General features: G+C 56.7%; 1 protein-coding gene across 3 annotated transcripts in view; it reads left to right on the top strand.

Annotated features, from left to right (window-relative positions):
• SRCIN1 (SRC kinase signaling inhibitor 1) overlaps positions 1-24,481 on the top strand; it is a 64,215-nt gene that overhangs the window by 15,084 nt on the left and 24,650 nt on the right. For all 3 annotated transcript variants that reach the window (XM_081271248.1, XM_081271250.1, XM_081271249.1), the window contains 7 exons: positions 7,824-8,125; positions 11,115-11,213; positions 17,775-17,798; positions 21,287-21,482; positions 22,079-22,277; positions 22,698-22,791; positions 23,346-24,211. In XM_081271248.1, coding sequence (XP_081127374.1) covers positions 7,824-8,125; positions 11,115-11,213; positions 17,775-17,798; positions 21,287-21,482; positions 22,079-22,277; positions 22,698-22,791; positions 23,346-24,211 — 1,780 coding nt within the window. The remainder of the gene's footprint in view (positions 1-7,823; positions 8,126-11,114; positions 11,214-17,774; positions 17,799-21,286; positions 21,483-22,078; positions 22,278-22,697; positions 22,792-23,345; positions 24,212-24,481) is intronic.

Raw genomic sequence — 24,481 nt, 5'->3', positions numbered from 1 at the left:
GTCCTGGTATGATACAACTCTGACAGCAGAGTGAAAGCAAATGAAGCTCAGGGGGAGATCAGGAAGGAACCAGCCTCCCCTCATCTCCTTGATCGGATGCCCTGTGCAGTGTGCAACCTGCATACCTGTCCATGATTGACATTTTTTTTAAAACAAATGGGAGGATTGAGGCTCAGAGAGGTTCCTGACCTCCTCAAGGTCACGTAACTAGTTAGTGGCAGAGCTGGGTTTGAGCAGAGCTTTCTCACCCTCAGATTCAGTGATTTTTGGTAATGCCACAGCTTTGCCTGCTGTGTGTGGGAGGGAGGAGCATAAAGAAGGGGGGCGTTTGTAGCTCTGAAATTCTGACTTGTTGGCCCTTTTAGAAAGAGGGGGTCTTGTCTGAGTGTGTGGTCGGGTTGTCACGCGGAGACCCTGGCATCTGTGTGCTGAGCATACTGGCCCCCGGGGCTGGGTACCCAGGGCCTTACTGGGCATGGCCCTCCAGCCTGTGTCTCTGGGCCCGGGTGACTCCGAGCTTATTAGTCTGTGTCCTCCTGGGGCCTGGGGCCTGGAGAGGGGCTCCCCTGGCAGTTGCTTTCTGGGAAGTGGCATAGTGGAATGGAAAAGTCCTTGTTCCCAAGAGCCAGGACACCTGGGTCCCCTCTCTGGCTCTGCCTGCAGCTCCTGTGTAACGAGGCCCGTTTTGCTGCCTGGGTCTTGATTTCCCTGTTGGGAAAGGCTTTGGGGGGCTACAGAGCACAACCTGGCATCGTTGACTGTTCCCTCACCCCATCCCCCCTCCAGAGGTGGTTTCTGGGTCTCCCCCTCTTGTTCTGATCCTCAGGACCACCCAATCTGTGTAGAATGCCATCTCTGCCATCAGGGACAGCCCCCGACGGAGGGAGGAGGCACAGGCCTTGACTTGAGGAGCCCCCAATCCAATGAAGTAAAGGAGGGCTCTGAGCTGGCCGTAGGAGGGCCCGGCCCGAGGGAGGAGGCAGGCTTTGCCCAGGGTGAGGCCCAAGTCTGATGGGTGTGCTCAGCCTGGGGAACTGTGGTCCCTGTCCTGGGACTGCTCCCAGTCTGAGAGAGTGGACGGAGCGGGCAGGACAGTCCTGGGGTGGGGAGACTGGCAGGGGGAGCAGTGGCTGCAGCCATGCCCCCCACCCAGGGAGCCTCAAATGCTCCTCCCTGTGGAAGGCTCCAGAAGCTCTGCTGGGAGCAGAGAGGCCCAGGCTCCACCCTGACAGCCTCTCCTAGGCAGGTGAGCTCTCCTTCCTCAGCCCTGATGAGGTCCTTTAATTAGATTCCAACTCGTTTACCAACTAAGTGGCCTTCGGTGGGCTTTAAATCTGTGCAAATTGGTTTGTGTTTTTCTGTCCGCTCGAAGCTGTGGCTGGCGGCGTCCTGCCCTCCCCACCCCCTCCATATCTCCTCTGCTCCTGGCTCCCTCCAGGGTTCCCTCGTCCCCCTTCCTGTCCCACCTGTCCAGATGCCCAGCTCCCTGGAACTGGGGACAGCAGGGTCCCTGGGCCTGGGATGGAAGAGAGCGCAGGAACACAGGCTGCCGCCGCTCCCCTCAGCCCTGGGCAGGGAGTCCATGCGGTGACTCAGGTTAAAAGGCTCAGCCTCCCTGGCCTCAGGTGCCCTAGCTGGACATGCCTGCCCTAGCTCTTCCCCATAGTGACTCTGGAGCTCCAGGCTGATGATGGGGACAGGGCCCAGGGATGTCACCAGCCAAGGACCCTCTATACCCTCCAGCTCACCTTCTCTCCCCACTGCGGTGCCCGCACAGTGGGCAGGGCCCATCTTGGGAGAACAGGCTCTGCGCGGCCTCTTCCCTCCTCTCCGTCTTCCCTCTCATACCTGGGGGGAGGGGCGCTGGCCTTCCGTGGGGACACAATGATGACAGCTTGCCTGGCCTTGCCTTCCCCTGACTCTTGTCACCTGAAGTCACCTTTATCGTCTAACCTCCCCTATGCTTTCAGCTCCGTTACTTAGAGGCCCTCCCCAAGGAGCTCATCCCAAGACCCTTCGTCATTCCTCTGTCCTCCCCCCCACACCAGACAGGCTCTCATGAGGTGGCCTGACACTCAGCGGGGTGGGGGCGGGGGTTACTGGGTTGTCAGGGAACAGGGAGGCCCTGGGTGCAGGCCTGGGGGTCCCTGGCTGGAGCCAAGCTGAGCCCCTGTTTCTGATACCCAGTCCTGTGGCCTCCCTCCCTCCAACGTCCTCCCCCCCCCCAGCCCTGCCCAGGCCTCTGTGGCTCTGGCTGGAGTGACAGGGAGACTCAACAGGGCGCTGGGCATTAGCAATTTGGGGGGACATTACACAGGAATGTTTACAGAAAGGCAATTGCCCGGAAAATGACTTTGGTTGCTGTGGTATGGGGCGGAAAAGCTGGTTTTAGAAAACAGACACAGATGGGCTTCTGCTCCAAAGACCCACAGACAGACAGTGGGGTGTGGGGCACGGGCGCAGAGGGAAAACAGCCGGGCACCCCAAGACAGAGGCCAGGATTTTTGCTGGGTGGGCAGGGGCAAGCTTCCCAGGGCCTCGGCCAGGCTGGAGGCAGATCCATCCCTGGCTGACCTTTGTCCTCTGGCCTCTCACCTCCAGGCACAGTGTGCTTCCTGCTGCATTAGGTGCCAGCAGGATGGAATCATCAGGTAGAATTGATGGTGGCAGCGCCTCGGGCCTCCTCCAGGGCACCTTGGGCTCCTCTTGCTTTGGCTGCAGAGGGGGGACTGAGGGAGCCTCGTGCTGCAGGTGTTTGCCCGTGTGTGTGGCAAGGCGCTCAGGGTCAGAGGCAGGCCCTCTATGCTTCTACCAATTTCTGTGAGCACTTCCCCTCACCCTGCCTAGTACTGGAGGCCCTGGGGGCCCTGGAGGCTCCCGAGCAGGTGTCGCCAGAGAGCCTTTTGCTCTTCCTCTTGCCAGGCCTGCAGCCTGCCTCTGCCCAGGCAATGGATCTGAGGCACACATGTGACAGCCTTGCCTGGTCTCTTGATCTCTCCAGGGAGAGGGAGACGGGGTCCTGAGCTGGGGGCCTGGTGAGGCCTGCCCCAATGGCCCCCAGAGTCCTTTGCGCTCTCTCTGCCGAGGCTTAGGGTTTTGCTCTTCCCTCTAACTTCCCCCCTTTGTCTCCCTTCTGCCTTCTCCCCCACCCTCCTCTCTCCCCATTCTCTTCCTCTGATGATGATGTCATGTGTGAATGCTGCCCAGCAGCAGCCAGAGGACAGACTAGATGGTGACATTCAGGGTGAAGACGCCAGGTGGGGATGGGTCCAACGGCTTATGAGATGGTGTCACTAAGATGTTGCGATCTTAATTTTTATAATGAGTTACAGTGATCTCATGTAAAAGAAAGCTGTGGAGGATAAAAATAAGTCAGGCCCATAAATAAACGTGGAATTTGGAATTGTCGGAACAAATAACTGTCGCTCTCTTCTCCAGCACCTGCGCCTTTATTTTCAGCTGGCCACTGGGGGGAGCCCACTGCTTCCTGGTCACCCCGGCCTCCCCCATTTTCACCTTCCTTGATTTACCAGGCTGAGCGGAGCAGGACAGAGTTCCCCCTTCCCACCTTCTGCTTTCCCTCATTGTAATGTTCAGTTTCGCCAGTCCCTAGCATCTTCCCTTGACTCTGATTCAAGATTCAAGAATTAAACTGGGCATGATGGCATAAGCCTATAATCCCTGCAATAAGGAGGCTGAGGCAGGAGGATTGCAAGTTCAAAGCCAGCCTCAGCAATTTAGTGAGGCTCTAATCACCTTAGCGAGATTTGTCTCAAAATAGAACATGAAAAGGACTGAGGATGTGGCTCAGTGGTTAAGTACCCCTGGGTTCAATCCAAAAAAAAAAAAAAAAAAAAGAATCAGAGTAGGCCTTGATGGTTAAGGGGCTTTGGAGAGAAGGGAGACCTGCAGCCTCCATACCTCCGTGGCTCCCCTAATCTGCATTAATCTGCATCCCTTGGTGGGGGGCTTCATTCCCATACCAACTCCCCCAGCACACCCCAGTTCTGCTTCCCTCACCCTAGAGTTCCCTGGCTCAGGGTCCTTCAGCCCCATATTCCTCCCAGTAGAACCTGCCCTGGTCCCCCAGCAGGGCCCCACCACTGAACAGAAAGTATCGATTGGCCCAGGGCCGCCAGCCTGCAGCCTGCTGCCTGCTGCTTGCTATATTGGAATCGATCTTCCTGGCGTTTCCTGGGCTGCTCAGTCTCGGGAGGGTTAGGGCTGCTTGAGAACTTGTGGTGGCTGGAACAGGCTCAGGGGTAATCGGGAGGTCATCCTGCCAGGACCCATACACCACAGGTCAGGAATGTCTTTCATTGACAACAATGTCCTTGCTTCTCCATTCTCTTCCACTGAACTTCCCACTCAGTGTGTGGGACAGGATTTGGAGTTAACATCCCCATTTTACAGATTAAGATCTGGGGCTCCCTAGGGGAGATTTGCTGACTGATGGATAACTAAATGAGTGGCTAGCCTGGGGTGGCTGGAGGACGAGGTGACTAAACCCAGGTGCCTCTCTGGCAGGGCTTTTTTCTCCCAGTGCTCTGACTTGAGGTGCTTGGGAGGCCCCAGGAGATGAAGTCATGTCTGAGTTTTCAAGGTTGCCTGGAGGCCGGCAGTGGAACCTCTCTCCTAAGGGCAACCAGATGGCTCCCCCACCAGGAGCCCCGCTGGTCCTCCCAGCTCCACTGGGCCCTGCAGAAAGAAGTTGAGTGTGTACGGGGTGGGGAGCCGGGACAACTGAGGTACTCAGATGCTCCAGCTTCTTTTTGTTAAATAAAGCCAAGAATCTCGAAAGTTCTTAAATTGATTCTAAAGCATTTCAAACCAAAGTCCCTCCTTGCTGCTGCCCCTTGGAGTTAGCAGGTTGTCTCTCCAGCTCCCTCCCCATCTCCCACCCCCCAGAGTCTGCACTGTCCTCTCAATGCCAGGGGCGGGCGGGCCCTGGCCTCTAGAGGTGGTGAGACTCATCCTGCTCCCATCTCAGTTCAGGCCTGCTTAGCGTATCCCTCCCCACTACCCAGCCCTTCCCCAGGAAGATGAGATTGTGGTCACAAAGCACAGCCTGGGGCTCCCACTCTGCCCCCTCTCTGCCTGCTCTGGGATCACTCTGCCATCATCTGCCTGGAAGAGCCAGATGAGTCTTGGGGGTCCCCCACAGTCACTGCCCGTCTCAGACAGATACTCTGCTTGCCCACTCCAGACATGTCCCCCAAGATCCCCCCAGGAGGTAGAGAAGGAAGGGCATGAAGGAGGACAGGGAGGAGATAAAGGTCTCTTCTGGGGCCGGGAGGCTAGCAGCTAGAAGAGGGAATTTAGAAACCTGTAGCCGCAGCTATGTATGTTCAGAACCCAAGGAGGGCAGAGGAACAAGGCTGGCTGTCACAAGGGGAGGTGTCTTGGCTCAGGAAGGGCTAGGGCTGAACTCCAGAACGGGTTCCAGCAAGGCCATGGGCAGAATGTCCAAGGCCGGGCAAAGAGAGTGCTCTCGAGTGTCCAGTGTCTAGGATCCTTGGCTGTGGAGGGTCTCCTGCTGAACAGTACCCAAATGGGGCTCCAGATCTCCAGCTGAGAATGAGGGTGAATGAAGGAAAGGGAGGTCAGTCATGGGACTGGGCTCTCAGGAAGATGGCCCCAATGTCCCCAGCCTCACCCAGTCAGCTGCCATCTTCCCTGATCTCTTCCATATCAGGGAGCCGTGTGCATTGTATTAACTCAATATAGTTTTTGTTAACTCACTTTAAACTTAAATGCATTTACTTAGAGGAAACATTATCTCACTGCGATCACAGAGGAGCAGTATCTATGAAACCAGTAGTTGGACTTCTCATTGGGATTTTTCCCCTCATCCTTATAAAAATAAAGGTACAATTATTAAAATATAAAGCAATGTTCCTCTCAAAGTCATCTCTGTACCTAGACCTCACTAGGGGAGCACAGCAGGGGACAGTGATTGTGGTGTGACAGATGAAGGATCCCTTAGGAAGAGCGGGGGTAACTCTGATGCCTAGCATCTGGGAGACTGGCAGATAAGCAAGGAAGCCCACCCTGCTCTGGGCCATGCACCCTCAATACAACTGTCATCTGCAAAGGGAAGTGTGGCGTGCCAACCTAAGACACTGGTATCAAATTTGGCCTCTACCACTCACTGTGGCTTTGGGTTTGTCACCAGACCTCTGAGTCTCTATAGCCATCTCTGAAACAACCACAGTAACACCCACCTAACGAGGGAGATAGGGGCTCTTGGGCCATGATAATGGTGGGGAGGCCCTGGTGGGCTGCGGATCTCTGTGCCGGCAGGAGATGCTCTTCCCATGGTTTTGGTGGGAGTTTCTGGATCCTCTCAGGCTGTGAGCTCCAGATGTACATGCTTTAGCCATGGCCGGGGAGGAGTGTGTGTGTCTGACTCAGTGGCCTGGGTGGCTTTTCTTAAAATGCAGCTAAATCCCCCTTTTCCTCCTGTGGTTGGCAGAGGGTAACCGAGGCTTGGCCGCAGGCCTGATGAACACTGGATGCATGGAGGGAGGCGGGGCACTGGTGAATCTGGCCGAGTCCCAGAATTCCCAGCCTCAGCCCTTTTTGCCCTAGTTGGCACTTAGAGAAGTCCCCCTACCCCAATCAAGCAGTGTGGGGACATGAGTGCAGGCCTGCAGGGCCTGAGTCCCTAGTCCTAGGCTACACTTGGAAGGGGTGCTGCTTTAGGGTGGTGGGTTGCAGGGACGGGTGGGTGCTGAGGAGGTTGCTTATTTCCCAATGGGGATGATTTCTGGGAGAGAGGAAGGGCAGAACTCTGTTGTATGCCCAGGAATATGGCTGAGTGAGGGGTGAGGACGACCTCTGGAACCTCTAGCCATGGGTCATGTGAGCTCAAGGGTAGGGAACAGCAGGGCAGGAGAGGCCAGGAGCTCAGAGCTGGTGGGCATCTGGGAAGGGATTCAGAGTTCTGCGTGGGGACCTCAACCCCCGGCCTTCTCTTTGTTTCTTGCTTCTGTACTGTCCTTTGTCCCCTGTGCGTCTCTTATGGGTCTTGAGATTGTGTGTGTGTTGGGAGGAGAGACTGAAAAAGTGGTGGGGTAGGGGCTTGAGCTGTTCTGTCTGCTTTCTTTTTTCTTTAAGTTTGTCCCAAATCCATCTCTTGCTGTTCTCTCTGTGCCAGCCTCTCCTGTCTGTCTATCTGTTTGTCTCTGGGAAGGGAGGGAAATGGGGGTCTCTCTGTCCCAGACCTTGGGCCTCCAGCCCCTCGGAAGCTCTCACTCCCCAATGTATCCCAGTCCTGGCCATTTTTCCAGGCAGCCCCCAACCTTGAGGATACTCTGTCCTGGATATGCAGGTCTGAATGAGAAGGCTAGAGCCTCCAGCCTCTCCTTAGAGGACGCTCTAGAAAGGTGCACTGCGCAGGCTCCGTTTTACATCTTTCAGGAGCATAGAAAAGCCACCTCCTCCTTTTCCTGCTCCTGTGTACACCAGTTTTAGAAAGGGGAAGGGGTGTGTGACCAGAAAGGTGTCCCACCTTTTGCCCCCACTCCTCATGCCTTGGTCTCAACGACAGCACCTCCCACTGTCATTATCGCCCCAGCCTCAGGAGGAGGAACACTTCTTGGCCTTGCTCCCCACCCACACCTCCCTAAGTGAACTTTCCACCCGGTCTACCCTCCTTAGTACCCCCACCGGGGGGACCGGCCACTCTGAACGCACCCCAGAAGCCCTTCTGCCCCTAAGCTTAGGCCGGCTGCGACCCGCCCCGCAGGGACCCCCGGTGGGGGTGGCAGCCCCAGGCCAGGCACGCCGTGACCCCGCTGCGCCCCTCTCCCCTCTCGCAGATCCGGAGCGGAGCAGCCCCCCCATGCTGTCTGCGGACGATGCCGAGTACCCGCGGGAGTACCGGACCCTGGGGGGAGGGGGCGGCGGGGGCGGCGGGGGCCGGCGCTTCTCCAACGTGGGGCTGGTGCACACGTCGGAGCGGCGGCACACGGTGATCGCCGCCCAGAGCCTGGAGGCTCTCAGCGGGCTCCAGAAGGCGGACGCCGATCGCAAGCGTGATGCCTTCATGGACCACCTGAAGAGCAAGTACCCCCAGCACGCCCTGGCCCTCCGAGGCCAGCAGGACAGGATGCGCGAGCAGGTGAGTGGGAGCCCTGCCGCGGGCTGGGGCGGCGGCGGGCGGGGAGGGAGGCTGACCGGTGCTCCCGTGCCCCAGGCTCAATCCAAATGAGAGGCATCTGGGGCAGATGGGAGGCGGGAGTGCAGAGCTGGGGAACTGTCTTCCCGGGGCAGTGGCCCTGGCTGGCCTTTTCTGGAGCCTGGGGAAGCGGATTGGGGGCTCAGCTGTCGTGGCATTTGGAGCACCGATGGAGTAGAGAGAACCCAGCCTTTTCACCTCAGGCTGTTTGGGCAGAAGGGCAGGAAGGTGTGCCTTGGAGGTCGAGCAGTGGCTGGGAGGAAGGGAAGGGACAGCCATGGGGACTGAGGCTTCTGAGCCCAAGGGTCTGCCCAGTGGTGGAGTTGGAATGTTTGGCTTTGGCACCCCCAGTGGGCCCTAAGAGGTGGGGTCTGTGAATTCTCAGCTGGGTGGATCTGATGTGTCCACACTCCCTTCAAGAATAGAGCCCCAACTGGGGTCTTTTACCTCTTCCTCCCTGATTCATCCCAAGACTCACTGAGTGATTCTGAGCTGGAGGTCTCTCTCTGTGTTGCTTTGTTTGTTTCCTGCTTACAGAGGGAGTTGGGGCCTTTGCCTCTGCCTCTGGACTGGACGTTTTCCTTCCATTTGGGGAGGGGCACATGCATGCTAGGCCAGGGCTCCATCACCAAGCCCCAGGCCCAATGCTTCCCTTTTCAACCTTCCCCCAATCCTTGGGTTCCTGACTGCACCCCTCCACCAAGCATGAGCTTCTGATCTGTAAGAAAGTTCTTTCTTGGGACTAGTATTCTGCTTTCAGTTCTGAAGTTGTGGGGTGTCTTAATGATTGCTGCACATTAGCTGCTGAGCCTCTCGGGTATTGTCCTCTCTGGGACATCAAATTAGAATCCTTTCAGTCAATACTTGGGGAGTGTTGCTCTGTCTTGCTATGTCTCCCTTATCCAGGTAGTACTGGGTGTGGCTGGGGAGAAGCGTCTCTGTCCCTACCCCCACTGCAGGGAACAAGGACACATTGGCACATTTCTGGTACCCTGTTTGCCCCCCTGAGGTCACCTCTAGTTCTGTCTGGCTTTTGCTTTCGCCCAGCTCCAGAGTCCTCCTGGGAGCAGGGTCAGGTTGGGATAAAGAAGAGCTACAGATGAGCATCTGGCCCTCCGTGGTTGCCCTGTGTACTCTAGCTTGGTGGGAACAGGGGCATTTGATGACAAATGGGGGGAAAGGGGAGGAAGGATGGTTAAACTTTGTATGAGGGACACAGTTCGTTTGGAGAGGGTTCAGAGGAGGGGACATCAGGTGGGCAGACCTGATCAGGGAAGGCTTCCAGGAGGAAAAGCTGCTTGGAAGGATGAAAGGGTTTGAGGAGAGGAAGAGAATGCTGTCCTTGGAGGTGCGGGGTGGGAGGCAGAGGCATGAGCATATACCAGAGTTGGTTTGGGTAGTGGCGCAGATTTCCCCTTGGCTGGTGCCAGAGGCTCAGGGGGTTGGGGAGCTGTGGGATATACATACGATGGAAGGCTGGGAATTGGGACCAGAGAGCATGGTGTCATGCTTGTTTTGGAATGGTGACTAGGAGGGCCCCTAGGGGGCTGGAGGCAAGGGAAGGAGAAGAGGAAGAGTATACCTGGAAGGATGAAAAGAAGGGGTGGCGATGGGAGGGGAGACTAAGCATAAGTTGTTTGCTGCCTGGATCTAGGAGGCAATGACGGGAAAAAATGGGGTGACAGAGAGATGTTGGTGCCTTGGAGAGATCAGGAGGGTGGGGAGGAAATGTCTGGGGGGGAGGAATATAAGAGGAGTTGAGGAGTGGGTGGGGCCTTCAGGGGGGATGCCTCCAACTTCAGAGCAACCACAGCTTCAGGAGAGACTTGTGAAGTAGGTCCTGGGACATAAGAGGGCCATCAAGGCAGAGAGAAGAGAGCTTGTGATAGTCAGGGAAGGGTACCAGGAAACTTCTGCATCCATGAGGAAGAAAAGGAAGGCCCTAGGGAGCAGATGCTGGAAGAGGACCTGAACTTCAGAAGTCCAGATGAGTGAGTGGGGAGCAGCCAGGAGTTATGGGCCCGGAGGGGGCTAAGGGCTCATTTCTCTTGGCATAGTGACGTAATGGCCAATTTCAGGGGTTAAGGAGATCGGAGATGGTGAGGAACCAGAGCCCTGACCACAGACCTTCTGGGAAGGTTTAGCTGGAAAAAGATGACGCTATCTTGGTGGTAGCTTCCAGGGGTGGCAGGCCTGGGAGACAGTATGTGGCCATGTTTAGGGGCCTCATAGGCAGCTGGCATGTTCACAGGGAGTGAATCCAAGCACAACCACTCTCTGAGCGTCCATTCCCTCCCTCAGAATCTAAGTGGCCAATTCGCTTGTCACAGGGTGCTGGGGGCCTAAGCATGACGCTGGCTCAGTGGCCCTCAGGGGAAGGGAGGTCTGAAGCTGAAGATGCTGAGGCCCAGAGGGTTGTGAGGATGGGTCCCCGAGGAATCAGGTCTGGTGGCCTTGGGGTAGGAGAGGAAGTCACTTCCACTGAGTTAACAGGGAAAGGAGATGTGCTGTTGGGGCAGAGACAAGTGGGGTGAAGTCGGTCCGGTCCTACTCAGTGTTCCCATGTCTGTGAGGTCTGAGGTGGCATCCTCAGGAGGAGGGAGAGGCCAGGAGCAACTCCCTGTGGAATATATGGCAGGCAGGCACTGGGAGGAAGTCAGGAAGGACACAGGGATTTAGTTTAGGAATATCCGGTAGGGAAGCCCCTGCTCTGGGCTCAGGGAACCCTCCTCCTGACAGGAGAGACAAACATCCAGAAATGGCCCCGGGTACTAGTTAGAGATGCAGCCAATGTAAGAGACCCTCCATCCCTCTGTGGTGTGACCTCTGTGCCCCAAGGCTTGCCCCAGCCATGCCCTTCCCTGCCCTGTCACAGCCCCAGCGGCTCCTGCCCGCTCCCCCTAATGGGGTGTCCCCCGCTTCACACACACAGGTTGGCGGCTGGACCGTGGACCCTGTGTGCCTCCTCAGCTCCCTCTGCTCCCACCTCCATGGCGACTCCGCCCCCTCCGGGGCTGGCCAGCCTGCCCAGGTGAGTCACCCACCTCCACCACCACCCAAACCCATGGCAGAGCTTGGCTTTGGGGAGGAATTTTTTCTTTTGGAGGGGGGATATCCAGAATTTTAATTTTGCAATCCTTTCTCTTTTATGTAGGACCCCCCATTTGGGGGAGACATCTATGGCCTGTACCTGCAACTCCCCTGGTTATCTAATTTCCTACAGTGACCTCCCCAAACTAGCTGGTTTGGAGGAAGGAGCTTTTTGAGGGACCATGCTCAGGACTAACACACACACACACACACACACACACACACACACACACACTTCTACATTCTTTCTCCTTTAAACAAGAGAATCCCATATCCCATCTTGTTCCTTGCATTTCCAGAGGTCTCTTATTCTCCACCCCCCTCAGGAGATCATCTTATTCCCTTATCCACACCCCACTCTTCCATTTCTGAGCACCACCAACCTTCCTCTGATGATCTACCATCAGGAAGTGCTACAGGATGTCTCTCTCCCACCCTTCTTTCTATGCTCAAGGCTTAATCTCAAATTTTTAAGAACACTTGGGCATCTTGCCATTGGTTCTGTCCTTGTTCCCAGGTTTCTCATCAAGTCTCAGTTTCCCTGATGGGACACACTTAGGACACTAGGGCTGGGCTCCAGCTCAAGCCTGGACACTGACATGGGAGATATCTGAGGCCCAAGGGGGGACGAGGGACCAGGGAGTCAGTTGCAATAGGGAGAGGACTGCCCAGGAGGGGCTGGGCTTGAGGATGTTCAGCTTAGGAAGCTGAGGAGGGATAGTGGTCGCAGATCCAGTGGAGGGAAGGCGTACCAGTTCCTCACACAGCCATGCCTCATGGAGAAGAGCAACGGGGCTTGAAAGTTAAATGAAAGAAAATTGTGACCACATAGGACACAAGCCTCCAGAGCATGGCCGTCTGAGCTGAGCTAACTCCATCTAGCAACAGATTGGTGCTTGGCGTCACTCAGGGCACTCTGCCCACTTCCTTTCAGGTTCTCCATCCCATCTTGGCTGAACTTTGGGGAACAGAGATGTGTCTGCTCCCAACGCTAGACAGCAAGTGAGAGACTTGTCCTGAGTGACCAAGTGTGTGGTGGAGGCCAAAGTGGGGCTTAGAAGAGATGATGATGGGGCAGAGGACAGGTGTGACATGCACAGGCAGGTTCTGGGTGTCTGTCCCCCTCCCTAAGAGGTCCCCTGATGGAGCATCTTGGGCTGTGATAAGGTTAGGATGAAGGACAGGAGTGAGGCTGGACTTGGTAAGCTCAGTTGTCTCAGGTGGTGGAGTTCTAGTCTGTCAACATCTGGAATCTGCTCTTGTGGAGAAAGGAGAGCTTGAGGGGACCTTTGCCCCCAGGGCTTTGTGATTACCTGAGAAAGTGGCTGTGCACAAGATCTTGTAATCACTTGATACTTAGAATTCATCACACCCCTTATCCCCCAGAACTGAGTCTGAGGGTTTTTTTTTTTTTTTTTTTTCCTAAAGTGCAGGAACAGAGACATTCAGCAGAGGACCAGAGTCACACAGCAGGGCAAGATCCATCAGAGGCCAACAAGGAAATTTAGGCGTCACAGGCCTTCCAGACTGGCTAGGGATTAAATCATAGGAGAATTAAAAGGGCAAAGTGCACAGCCGAGACCCTGGTGAGGGGAGGCTGTGGGCTGGAAGGCGGCGGTAGGTCAGACCTTTAGGGGTGGACACAGTGAAACAGTGAAGAGGACCGCGGGAAGCAACTAGAGGTTAGACCAAGCCACAGCCCCTCCCCCCGCTTCCACTAGGCTGTCTAACCTCCCTTCCTCTTGCTGCAACCCGAGTCCCGGGCGGCGGACCGGCGTATCGGGTGACCGCGGCGACGCAGCCACCAGCCTCCGCCGCTCCGCGGCGGGGCTGTGCCGGCGGGGCCGCGCCAGGGGAGGGGGCCGAGAGTGGGGATGTGCACGGCGGCGCGCCGCGCCGCGCCAGGTGGAGTCGCGGTTACCGGGGCGACCAGGGCCCGGGCCGGCTCGGCGGCAGCGGCGGCTCTCGCATTGCAGCAAAGGGCACCGGCGGCGGCGGCAGCTGCGGAGGCGGCCGGGGGAGGGGAGAGCCCAGGCGGGTGGGAGTAGGGGGCGGCCCTCCTTCCTCCGCCCTACGCGGGATCCGGGGCTGGGGCCCCGCGCATACACCTGTAGCCACAGGTAAGGGGGAGCGGCTGTGGGGCCGGGGTCGCAGCCTTGGGTTCGTCAGGGGGCGGGGACACGGAGATGGGGGTCCCGCTCTGCGGCACTCAGGGATGATCCCGGGCTGGGGAGCGCGCAGCCGTTGCGGGTTCCCAGTCTCTGAGAAACGCCCCCTCCCTTCCCCCACCGCATTAGGTGCCCTCCGCGCGGGACGGCCCCCACCCCTAAATGCGGCAGGCACCCCCTCCCCCAACCTTGGAAAGTCGTGACCTTCGCGGGGTGCGCCCTCGCCCCCGGCGGCGCGGCGGATCCCGCAGCACCCCCCTCCACGCACGCACTCCCCGTCGGGCCGGGGTAGGTGTGGGCGGCGATCCGCACACCTGGGGGCAGGGTGCCTGCGCGTGGCTGGGGAAGCTGGCGCCCGCTGGGGCGCGTTGCGTAGCCCCAGGCTGGGTGCGGGTGTTTACGTGGACTTGGGTTCAAGGGAGTTGAGAGGTGGGAGTGTGCGCCGCGCACGCCGGGTCAGGGGGTTAAGGGGCTGGGGGTGCCGACCGTTGACTGGCCTTCCTGTGGGAGGCTGCTTCGTAGCGGCTTGAGGTCAAGGAGGTTCATGCACTCACCTAACCTACGGGGGACTTGGGCCCAGGGGATGGTGGGGGGATTTCAGCTGGCTGAGCTAAGCCTCCCAAGAGGCTTGACCCGCCCCTGCCACAGGGCCTGGGTTGGGGAGAGGGAATGGCCAGCTCCCCTCCACCAGCCGCTGAGGAGTGGGAGTGGGAGAGGGAGAGGCTTTAACCCTCAGCTCCAGGCGGGCAAAAGCTGTTTTCTCTGCTCACCAAAGAGTTGGTTTGCTCCCCTAGGTCTCTGGAGAGCCCCTTTCCCTGTTTCTGAAAGCCTTGTCCCAAGGGATGCTGGGTTTCCATCTTAACCTCTTAGAACCCCTCTTATTTTGCCCCAACTCCTGCAAGATCCTTCCTGCCAGTGGTTGCCCTTGGCTGGGTCTCTCCTTCACAGCCCTTTCTTCATTTGCCTTCTCACTGCCTTCTGGGAAGTCCAGACCCCTCCTGGAGAGTGTGGAGGGAGGTCATTCTGCCTTAGTATTAAGGTTTGTGCTAGGGGTGGGGAGCTGGACCTCTGGGCCTTTCCTGTCCTCCGCCCTCTTTCCCAAGGGGCTTTCTGGTCCTGGGAAATTCCCAGGGAATAGGCCCAGAAGGCTGAGCAGCTGGGTGCCAGGAGATGGAGGGAGTGGGGCCTGACCAAAGTATTCGAAGCCACTCCTCCTCGTGGGCTGGTCCTATTTTGTTGGCTTTTATTCTCTGTCACCTATTTGTTGAGGGCCTGCTACAAGCTGGGCACTTGTTGGCACAGCAGGAGGGAATAGACAACAGGGGAAAGGGGGCTGGAGTTGGGTGGAGAGTGACTGACTGGGAGTGTGCCCCTTGGAGAAAAGGGAAGGAGCCTCTGCTCACCCCAGGCTGCCCCTGGGTCAAACCCTGGAGGAGACAGAGGATGGGCTGTCTCCTCAGGCCTCTTCCCACTACAGTTTCCCCCTCGGAACACAGTGAATTACCAGGAAACCAGAGGCCTCAGTCCTGGCAGCTCAATATGGAAGAGGATCATTCTTCCCTACTTTTCAGAGGGCGAAGAAGCAGGATTCACTTCAAAGAGGCTCTAACAGCTCAGATCCAGAAGCCCCAGGATTCTGATCATAGTATCACTCAGATACCCAAGTTGTTCCCCAGGCACAAATGTGGCTCCTCTTCTGTGTGTACCCTTTCCTGGGGACTGGCTGACCTTTCCTGTGGCACTGATGCCACCACCCTATCCTCTCCTTTGGGCCATGCTTATGATCCATTCCTTCCAGAAGACTGCCCCATGGATGTGCCAGTCTTGGGACCCTGGGGCAGGCCCACATTGAGGGCATAGCCAGTGTGGCTGTAGCCAGGCCCTGCCCCATCTCCCTCTCAGGGATACAAAGTGGGTCCCAGTCATCTTCATAAGGTACCCTGAGTCCAATGCTTAGACACTGGTGGCGGGGTGGGGGGGGCTCCTTTTGCCTCTCTTAATTCAAGAGATCACTGCCTTGACATGCGATGTTTGGGACATCATAGGCATGGGAGAGTGGCTAAGGTTGTCAGAGGCACCTGGATCCAGCTAGTAAAGCAAAAGAGAGTAATGACTCTTTCTCTAAGGCCATGTGTGTGTACTGTGTGTTCAGTGCTTTGTGTTTCTGTAGTGAGAGAGAGAGAGTGTGTGTGTGTGTGTGTGTGTGTGTGTGAGAATGGGTGTCCACGTGTCGTGTGTGATGGGGACTCTGCGTATACTGAGGGTGGTGTGAATGGTGTCAGTGCTTCTGTCTTCTGTGCCTGTGAGATCCTGCATGTGAGCAGGTTGGGGTCCTGGGCGTGTGTGTGTGTGAGTGGGGATGGCCCCCATATGTTCGGGTCTGAGTTTCTGTTTATTTCTGGGGCTATTTCTGATAGCTTCTAAGTGCTTGTGTGCCTCGGTGGGTGTATTTTGTTGCTCTGGGTGTGTTGGTGATGTCCTTATCTAAGGATGTAAGAGTCTGTGTGAGGCTGTGTGGGAGCGTGTGTGTTGTGAGGAGCTGTGGGTGGCCCCTGTACACACTGTCTGTGCCTGGGTTGGGGAATGAGGGACGCAGGCCTTCTCTGCAGAGCCGTCCATCATCACAGCCAGTCTGCAGACCTGACTCTCATAAACCTTCCAGTGCCCTCTGCCTGGCTCTGCCTGCCCCCTACGGTTCCACTCCCTCTTCCTCCCCTCCTCTTCCAAGGCCACAGCAGCTGTGGGTAGAGCCTGTTACTCAGCCTGTCCCCTCTCCGCTTGTGAGCATCCCCTAGCACCAGTGGAGGACGGGGTGGGGGGGCGTGTCCATAGATTATCCCAGGCGTTGGCTGCGGTACAGACTTTGCCTTCTTCTGCCTGGTATGTGACTAGTTTTTCATCTTTTGGAGCCAGTGTTACAGGGAGAGATGGCCATCAGGGATCTGGTGGGGACAGTCCTGGCAAATGAACCTCTTCATCCCAGTCCCTGCTAGCCTCGTCCCCACCGTAAAGGGCTGCCTCAGTAAAGCCCGTCAGGCAGGGCACCCTTCCACTCAGCCCCTTTCCAACTCCTCCCAGCCATGACAGCCTTTGGGTGGTACAGGATACTCAAGCCTGGTGTCCTTCCCCATCAGGAACCCCCAATGCCCCTTTTCTCTGACATGGCTCTGAGGCCAGGGACTCTTGCCTGTTTGTGCCAGGCACCCCAGGGCCAGGCCATCTGCTGCCTCTGTCTTCCTGCTGAGGCTGGCACCGGTCAGCAGGGTGCCCTCAGCTTTGCCAAGAACCAGCCCGGCCTCAGGGTGGCTCTTTCCTTGTTCCTAGCCATCTGGAAGGGCCTTCTGGTCTCTAGGGAAGGCAGGGTGACCCGAGTTGCTGTGAATGAGGGGAGCCTTAATCCCCCCATTCTAGGGATGTGAGGAACCCTCTATCTACCCAGCCCCAGGGTATTGCCCAGTCCCCAGCCTCCCCAGCTCCTTCGCTGCCCACAGCTCCCTATTCATTGCCCAGTGCTGGGAGTCACTGGCATCTGTCCACTGTCCTCCATGGTCAAGGCCCATCCTGTCACACAGGCCTCCCTGCCCTGTCCTGGGACCCAGCTGCCCTCTTCCACCCTCAGCTCTGTGCCCTGCTGGGGTCCAATTCTGATCCTGCTCTGCTCCATTAATGTGCCTTTTGCTTGCCCCCTCCCACCCCTGAGACTTGAGTCTACATATTCAGCATTGAAGGTCACTTGGTGTCTGGCCTCAGCCCCCTTTGCAGCCCAATCTGCGGCCCCAGCAGCCTGGACTGTGGACTCTTCTCCCACACTCTTCCTTGCCTGCTCCTGGTGCCCGCCCATGCTCTTCTCCACCCAACACACCTTTCCTTCCAATCTCCAGCTGCTCATTTTTCAAGACCCAGCTCAAATGCCATCTTTTCTGGGAAAAATTCCCTGGCCTGCTACAACCCATCCCGGTGCCATCTCTCTGACCCTATGGCCCAGATTTATCTCTTTAAATTCTCTCCTGGGTCCCTATATCATGATCATCTGTGCCTTTTCCTACATGTGTCTTTCTGAGGGCTGTTACTTTAGAGTTGTGCCTAGTAAATATCTGGAATGCTCTCTCCTGCCTCCACCAGCAAACCTGAAGCCTTCCCATCCTGGGTGCACCAAGGTGTTCAGGTCTCAGAAGAGAATGGGATGCAATGGGCATTACTTCCTTCCTGCTCCTGAGGGGGTGGAGGGCCCATGTCCCAGGGCTGAGTGTTGAGCTCCAAGGGTCTCTACCTGCCCCCTGCTGCCCTTTTCCTCCCTGCCCCCTCATAACCATCTCTTCTCTTATTTCCATCAGCAGCCAAACTACTGGAGTTTCAAGGTCAGTGTGTGATGCTTCCGCTCCCATGACAACTGCATGTGCTATCTCTCCCCTGCCCCGTCCCTCCCTCGCACATGCTTTGCACCGGGGTGTGAGTCTGCAGGGCCCCCTCTGGTGTGGGTGCGTGGGCTTTGGGGCTGCAGGCTGTGGCTGCTGCTTTGGGAAAGTCTGGGTTCACCTGCCAGGGGCTTGTGGATTGATTGGGAGTTTGGGCCACCTCTGCTGGAGATCTGGGCTGGAGGTGCTCTGTCCCTAGACTTCCCCAGTCCACAAGGGGCATTTTGATATGAGAAGGTCTCCCCAGCCCAGAGAATCTGCTGGCTCTGAGTCAGAGCCCTGAACCCATGATCTTGTTGAGGGTGGGTTCGTTCCTCGAACTCAGATTGCACCTCCTGGGGAGGTCGTGTGACTCCCTTTCTTACTCCCCCCTGTGAAGGAGCTAGTGACTGTCAAGCAAGACACTGTCCTGTACCCCTAAAACCTGTTTTCTAAGTGGAGGGCCAGGCTCGGGGGTGGTGCCTTCGGCCTCCTTTGGAGAGCTTGGAGTTACCCAAAGCTAGGGAGCTGTCTACCCTCCCCAGGACATCCTGCTGACCCCTATGGGAGCACCCTCATCCATCTTCCCTGGTGCCCAGGCCCAGAGCCGAGCGGAACCAGTTAGACAACTGCCTGCTTGCTGGAGTCTCAGGCCCTCTCTCAGGCATCATGATGGGATGGGAGGCCACCATCCCGAATCCCAGGGGTCTTGTTTGCATGCATTCTCCCAGAGCACTGCCAGGAATCCTTGAATCAGAGAGTCCCGGGATCTTAGTATCCTGGTGTTAAGCATAGCCTCTTTGAAGGAGACATGAGAGTGTAGTGATTACATGCATGAGCCTGAGAGCCAGATTACTTGGTAGTGAATTCCAGTCTGCCACTAACTAGCTTAGTGACCCAGAGCAATGTACATTCCAGTCTTCTGGGCCTTAGTTTCTCCTTTGTAAAGCAGAAGGATGTCTGCATCATTAAATTGTTATAAAGATATAATAAGAAAATGCCAGTCTAGGCAGTGTCTGGCTCACAGCAAGATTTATATGGTGGCCAACCTCAAAGGCTGTCAGAATCCTGGTTGATTCCAAAATCTGATTGTGGGGTCCAAGAAAGAGGTTTGTAAATGCTTCCCAGTGCTTCTGCCCCAGGCTGTAGGCAGCCTTGGGGAAGCTCTGATCCTGCTTTGACCACCCGACCCCTGATGCCCTCTGCCTGGCCTCTGACCAGAAGTCATGATCTTCCCCGAAGGTGCTCCAGGGACAGTGCCCACTGCCTTCCACAGCAACCCCTTTCCCGTCTTTGGAGAGCTCTGCTGCAGTCACTGTTTTGTCCTCTTGCCATCTCCTTAGTGGTTGGAAAGTCCTTCTAGATGTCTCACTTTCCTCTGCCCTGTTGTCTCAGCTCAGGGATGAAGAAAAGTGTGATGGGCTTTCCCTCTTTGGGGCAGGGTTTTCTATAAAGTCTGTGAGAATGGAAAGGTGTTCCTGGGGTCACAACAGAGACAGGAACATGTGAAACAAGGAATGTGGCAATTTTTTTTTCTCCCAGGGTTCCTGTTTCTGCATTCAGCCACCCCCAGGAATGCTGCCCCCTCCATGCTGCCCCGTTCCATTCTCTTTCTGGCATCTCACTTGTGTCCCCCACCATAGCCCTGCAGACCCCCCACTTTTATGTTTACCAGTTGCTTCATTCTGTCTGCATTGGTGACCCCTTCACCCTCACAAGCCTGGCAACCCCAAGACTGCCAGCCCAGCCCTACTCCTCACCCTACTCCAGAGCTCCCATCCTTCCCAGGAGCTGAAGGTGAGAACAAGGTGCTGGTTGTCACTGTAAACCCAGAGCTGAGCCACAGGGTTTAAAGCCTGCACACAGGATCCCCCCAAGTGGGCCCAGTCCTTGTGCTGCTTCCCCACTTTCAAGACCTGTGTCTGCACACTGCTCGAGACATTGTGCTTGCCCCTCAAAGTTCCCAAATCCAAGTCCCCTAGCCCTTAAGGCCACCTTGGGGACAGCTGGGCACGTTGCCCATCAGAGGAAGATGCTCTCTCATCAAGAGTGCTAATCTGATTAGAACATTAAATTGAGTTAATAGAAAGATGGAAATTAATTAGGGGTTAATCAGAATTTTGGGAAAGAGGGAGCTGACGTGGGGAATAAATTATTTCTTTTCAGAGATACTATTATTATGGTCTCTTTAAAATATAAAAGTAAGATATTCTGATTGTACACAATTCACTTAATTTTTAAAAAGTGTGTATAAAACTAAAAATAATAGTTCTCTTTCAACACTGAGATAGCCTGTATTACTGATTTTGAGTGATCTATTGTTAAAAATATCAATTTATTTTATAGAAAAATACAATCAGAGAACATGACTTTTATACAACAAATGCATACATAATATATATGTAATAATGTACATAATATGGAATGATCCAGATCTGATTCATTTTCTTACTTCCTTAAATAAATGAGCTTTTGTACAGCAACCTGGTTTGAGGGGAAGAATTGGGGCAGAATGGCAGGGGTGGTGGCCCTGGATGACAACCCCAGGCTTCAGCTAATAGTAAGCTCTTCAAGTACAATTGAAATCATAGTGTGACACCCCCACCCCCAAGGAGAGAGCAATCCAGCTGTCTGTGACGTCCTTCCCTACCCCCAGCCATTATCCAGAACTATAGCTTCAGGGAAGGGACTGTCATTCTGGGGACTGGGACAAGGCCAGCCAGGCTGTCTGGCCACATGGCAGCTTGTACCTCACAGAGAGGGGCCGAGTCTTGGCACACACACCCTGTGGTCACGTGTACCACACTGGACTTCACATGTGTAGTGGGTACTAAGCATGTAGTTTGTTTGAATCTGGGTTCTAACTGGCACTGAGGGGTTTGGAATAGTTTTCTTGTCACCTTAAATCAAGGACATTCTCCATGCCCAGCTCTGTGAGAGCCCATACCTCCCAACACTGGGTCCCTTGCTGTTACTTTCTCCCTGGGCCCTACTTCCCGTCACCACCACCCGCAACTCTCTGAACTCCAGGAAGAATAAATTCGCCGCTCACAAACCCGCCGCTTAATTAATGTCTGGAACTAATGCCCCAATTTGCTCAATGATTCTGCTGCTCACCTCGGTGACAAATTTGTGTTGTTGTTGTTCTTTGGAAGCTTAAAATAGCAGGCGTGCCCGTGGCTCCAGCTCAGATGGCTTCTTGTCTGCCTTCCCAAGTTGCCTGAGTCCTTTGCCCACTGCTTACCTGTTGGGTGGCCCAGGGAGGTCAAGGCCCCAAGAGGTGGGGGGACCTTCCTGCAGCCATACAATGGGTCTGGAATCCAGGAGACCCTCCTGTGATTGTGTACCGTGTAGCTGGCTGGCTGGTGGGAGCTCCCTGGGCCTGGACTGAGGCAGTGGCAAAGCAACGGGGGATCATGCTTGATTCTTCTTGCCTTGCCCTGACCCTGCAGACCCGCAGCTCGCGTCACACTCAGGGAGCCCAGCCGGGGCTGGCAGACCAGGCAGCCAAGCTGTCCTACGCCTCAGCTGAGTCGCTGGAGACCATGTCGGAGGCTGAGCTGCCCCTGGGCTTTAGCAGGATGAACCGCTTCCGACAGAGCCTGCCCCTCTCTCGCTCAGCCAGTCAGACCAAACTGCGATCTCCAGGTACGGACCACGCAGGCTCCTCCCTCTGCTCGTCTCCTCCAGCCCTCCTCATCCCCTACACCACTCCATCCCTCCTGAGCTCAAATCCCTCTTTCCCAGCGACCACCCCTGTCAGGGCCCCTCTGCTCTCTTTCTCCACCCCTCCTTCTGCCTCATCATCCCCTGCCCCTTCCTTCCCTTCTCTCCTCTCCCGCCCTCCCTCCTCTCTACCTCAACCCTCTCTTTTCCTACTGGGCTTCTTAGCCCTTTCTCTTATAGAGCAGTTCCTCTTTCCTTCATCCCTCCCTTTTTACCTCTCTTCCCTCTCTCTCCTTCAGCACCTCTCTACCCTTCCCTAACCCCTTCCCAGTTTTTGCCCTACCTTCTCCTGCCCGCAACCCCCGTTTCCCGGGTCCAGCTGCCTGGGATCGTGGTGCTCCGGGAGGCCAGCCCTGGCAGCATGAGGAGTGCCTGGGTGCACCTGCACTCGGGGGCGGCATCCAGCCTCAGACCCTGCCTCTGTGGGACCGGCTCAGCTCCCGAAGGCTCCCCTTGCTCTCCGGGCGGTTGGTCTGGCAGCGGGGGCAATAACAACGAAGGTGGCATCTCCTTCGCAGGGGTGCTGTTCCTGCAGTTTGGGGAGGAGACACGGCGCGTGCACATCACGCACGAGGTCAGCAGCCTGGATACGCTGCATGCACTCATCGCGCACATGTTCCCGCAGAAGCTCACCATGGGCATGCTCAAGTCGCCAAACACCGCCATCCTCATCAAAGACGAGGCGCGCAACGTCTTCTACGAACTGGAGGACGTTCGGTGGGCGTGGCCCCAGGGGGATGGGTGGGCTTCCCTATACTCCTCCCCAGGAGATTACCCCCAAGGCCCTTCCCCAGCTCCTCCTAGACCTTCCCTCTGCCCTTCCCCTCTCCTCCGGGGCCTGAGCGTCTGGTCCCCTCACCCCTTCCCTTCTAAATCTCCCAGCCCTGCGGGTTGAGAGACACCGACCTGACTTAACCTGGAAATGGCTTCACAGGCTGAGGAAGTGGTCCGGGTGGAGGCTGTGGTGTGTGTGTTGGTGGCAGACAGCCCAAGACACCAAGATCCACTGAGCAAAGGACTTAGGAAGGGGTTGGGGTCCTGTTCCCCTTGCCACCTCTTTTTTTCTGTGGGCAGTAGCTGCCTCTCCTTACTGCAGGCCTGGGAGATGCATGGTGACCCTCTGCACCCTTCCCCCAGGGATATCCAGGACCGCAGTATTATCAAGATCTATAGGAAGGAACCACTGTATGCTGCTTTCCCTGGCTCACACCTCACGAACGGGGACCTTCGGGTATGAATGGGGATACCCGGGGGGGGGGGGGACCTTAGGGTATGAATGGGGATGCTCACGGAATTGGGGAGGCTGACAGAAAGTGGCCCAGGCAGGTAAAATGTGGACAAATGTCAAGGGAACCAGGGAAGACTAGGAGAATTAAGGGGGCTGACCCCTTAATTATGGAATTAATGGAGGAGCCCTCTCCTCTCACCACCACTTCACCCTTGCTCCAGTCCTGTGCACTCAGGACTTCTCTCACAGACCTCTAGGTATTTTAAGGCCTCTCTCCTGAGCCACTTATTCTCCTTGACTTCCCCACCCCCACAATGGGGCGGGCTGAGGGGTGCCCCTCTGTTGCTTCTCCATCTACAACTTTGCCACACACCCTCACACACCTGTGCTGGGAGCCCTGATGGGTAAGGTGCCCAAAATACACTGCAGGAGAGAGGAAAGGCAGAGAACAGGGACTTGCTGGGCGTCAGGGGACTTGATGCTGGCTTCTCAAGCAAGGGCAAAAGGGTTCCCTTTGTGACTAGCCCTGTGGGGTTACGGAGCTGTCTTCTGCGCAGAGAGAGATGGTGTATGCTTCGCGGGAGTCATCGCCCACTCGGCGACTCAATAACCTGTCGCCGGCACCGCACCTGGCATCTGGTTCGCCGCCTCCCGGGCTACCATCTGGGCTGCCGTCGGGGCTGCCGTCGGGTTCGCCATCGCGCTCGCGTCTCTCCTACGCTGGGGGGCGCCCGCCCTCCTACGCTGGCAGCCCCGTGCACCACGCGGCAGAGAGACTGGGAGGTACCCCTGCCACCCAGGGCGTTAGCCCCAGTCCAAGCGCCATCCTGGAGCGTCGCGACGTCAAACCGGACGAGGACCTGGCGGGGAAAGCGGGTGGCATGGTGCTGGTGAAGGGCGAGGGTCTCTACGCCGATCCCTATGGGCTGCTGCACGAGGGCCGCCTGAGCCTGGCCGCGGCCGCCGGCGACCCGTTCGCCTACCCCGGCGCAGGCGGCTTGTACAAACGCGGCTCGGTGCGCTCGTTGAGCACCTATTCGGCCGCTGCGCTGCAGTCGGACCTGGAGGATTCGCTGTACAAGGCGGCCGGCGGCGGCGGCCCGATCTACGGCGACAGCTATGGTTTCCGCTTGCCGCCCTCCTCACCACAGAAACTGGCCGACGTGGCAGCGCCCCCCGGAGGGCCCCCGCCGCCTCACAGCCCCTACTCAGGGCCACCTAGCCGGGGCTCGCCGGTGCGTCAGTCTTTCCGAAAAGATTCCGGCTCTTCCTCGGTCTTCGCTGAGAGTCCCGGAGGCAAGACCCGCAGCACCGCGGGCTCCTCGACAGCCGGAGCCCCTCCTTCCGAGCTCTTCCCTGGGCCTGGGGAGCGCTCGCTCGTCGGATTCGGGCCACCAGTACCAGCCAAGGACACGGAGACCAGGTGAGAGACACTTGCAAGGCCTCAGGACTATGGGAGTGGGGTGGGATGGGAAGAGGAGGCACCCCGCAGAGGCCCTGTCAGGTGTGTTTGCTGAACTCAAGAGATCCCAGAGTCCTTTGAGATCTACAGTGATCTTAAGTGGGTGGCCAGAGAGCATTTTGGATATGGCAGGGAGGGCACTGAAGAGATGGGCATGCCATCTCTTTTGTGTGCAAATCTTGAAGCAGTGGGTGAGAGGGCCCCAAATATGGACTCTGGAGATGTGAGTTT

The sequence above is a fragment of the Spermophilus citellus genome, assembly GCF_964194105.1.
Source record: "Spermophilus citellus genome assembly, chromosome: 17".
Classification (NCBI taxonomy): Eukaryota; Metazoa; Chordata; class Mammalia; order Rodentia; family Sciuridae; genus Spermophilus; species Spermophilus citellus.
This window is presented reverse-complemented; position numbering and strand designations above follow the sequence as displayed.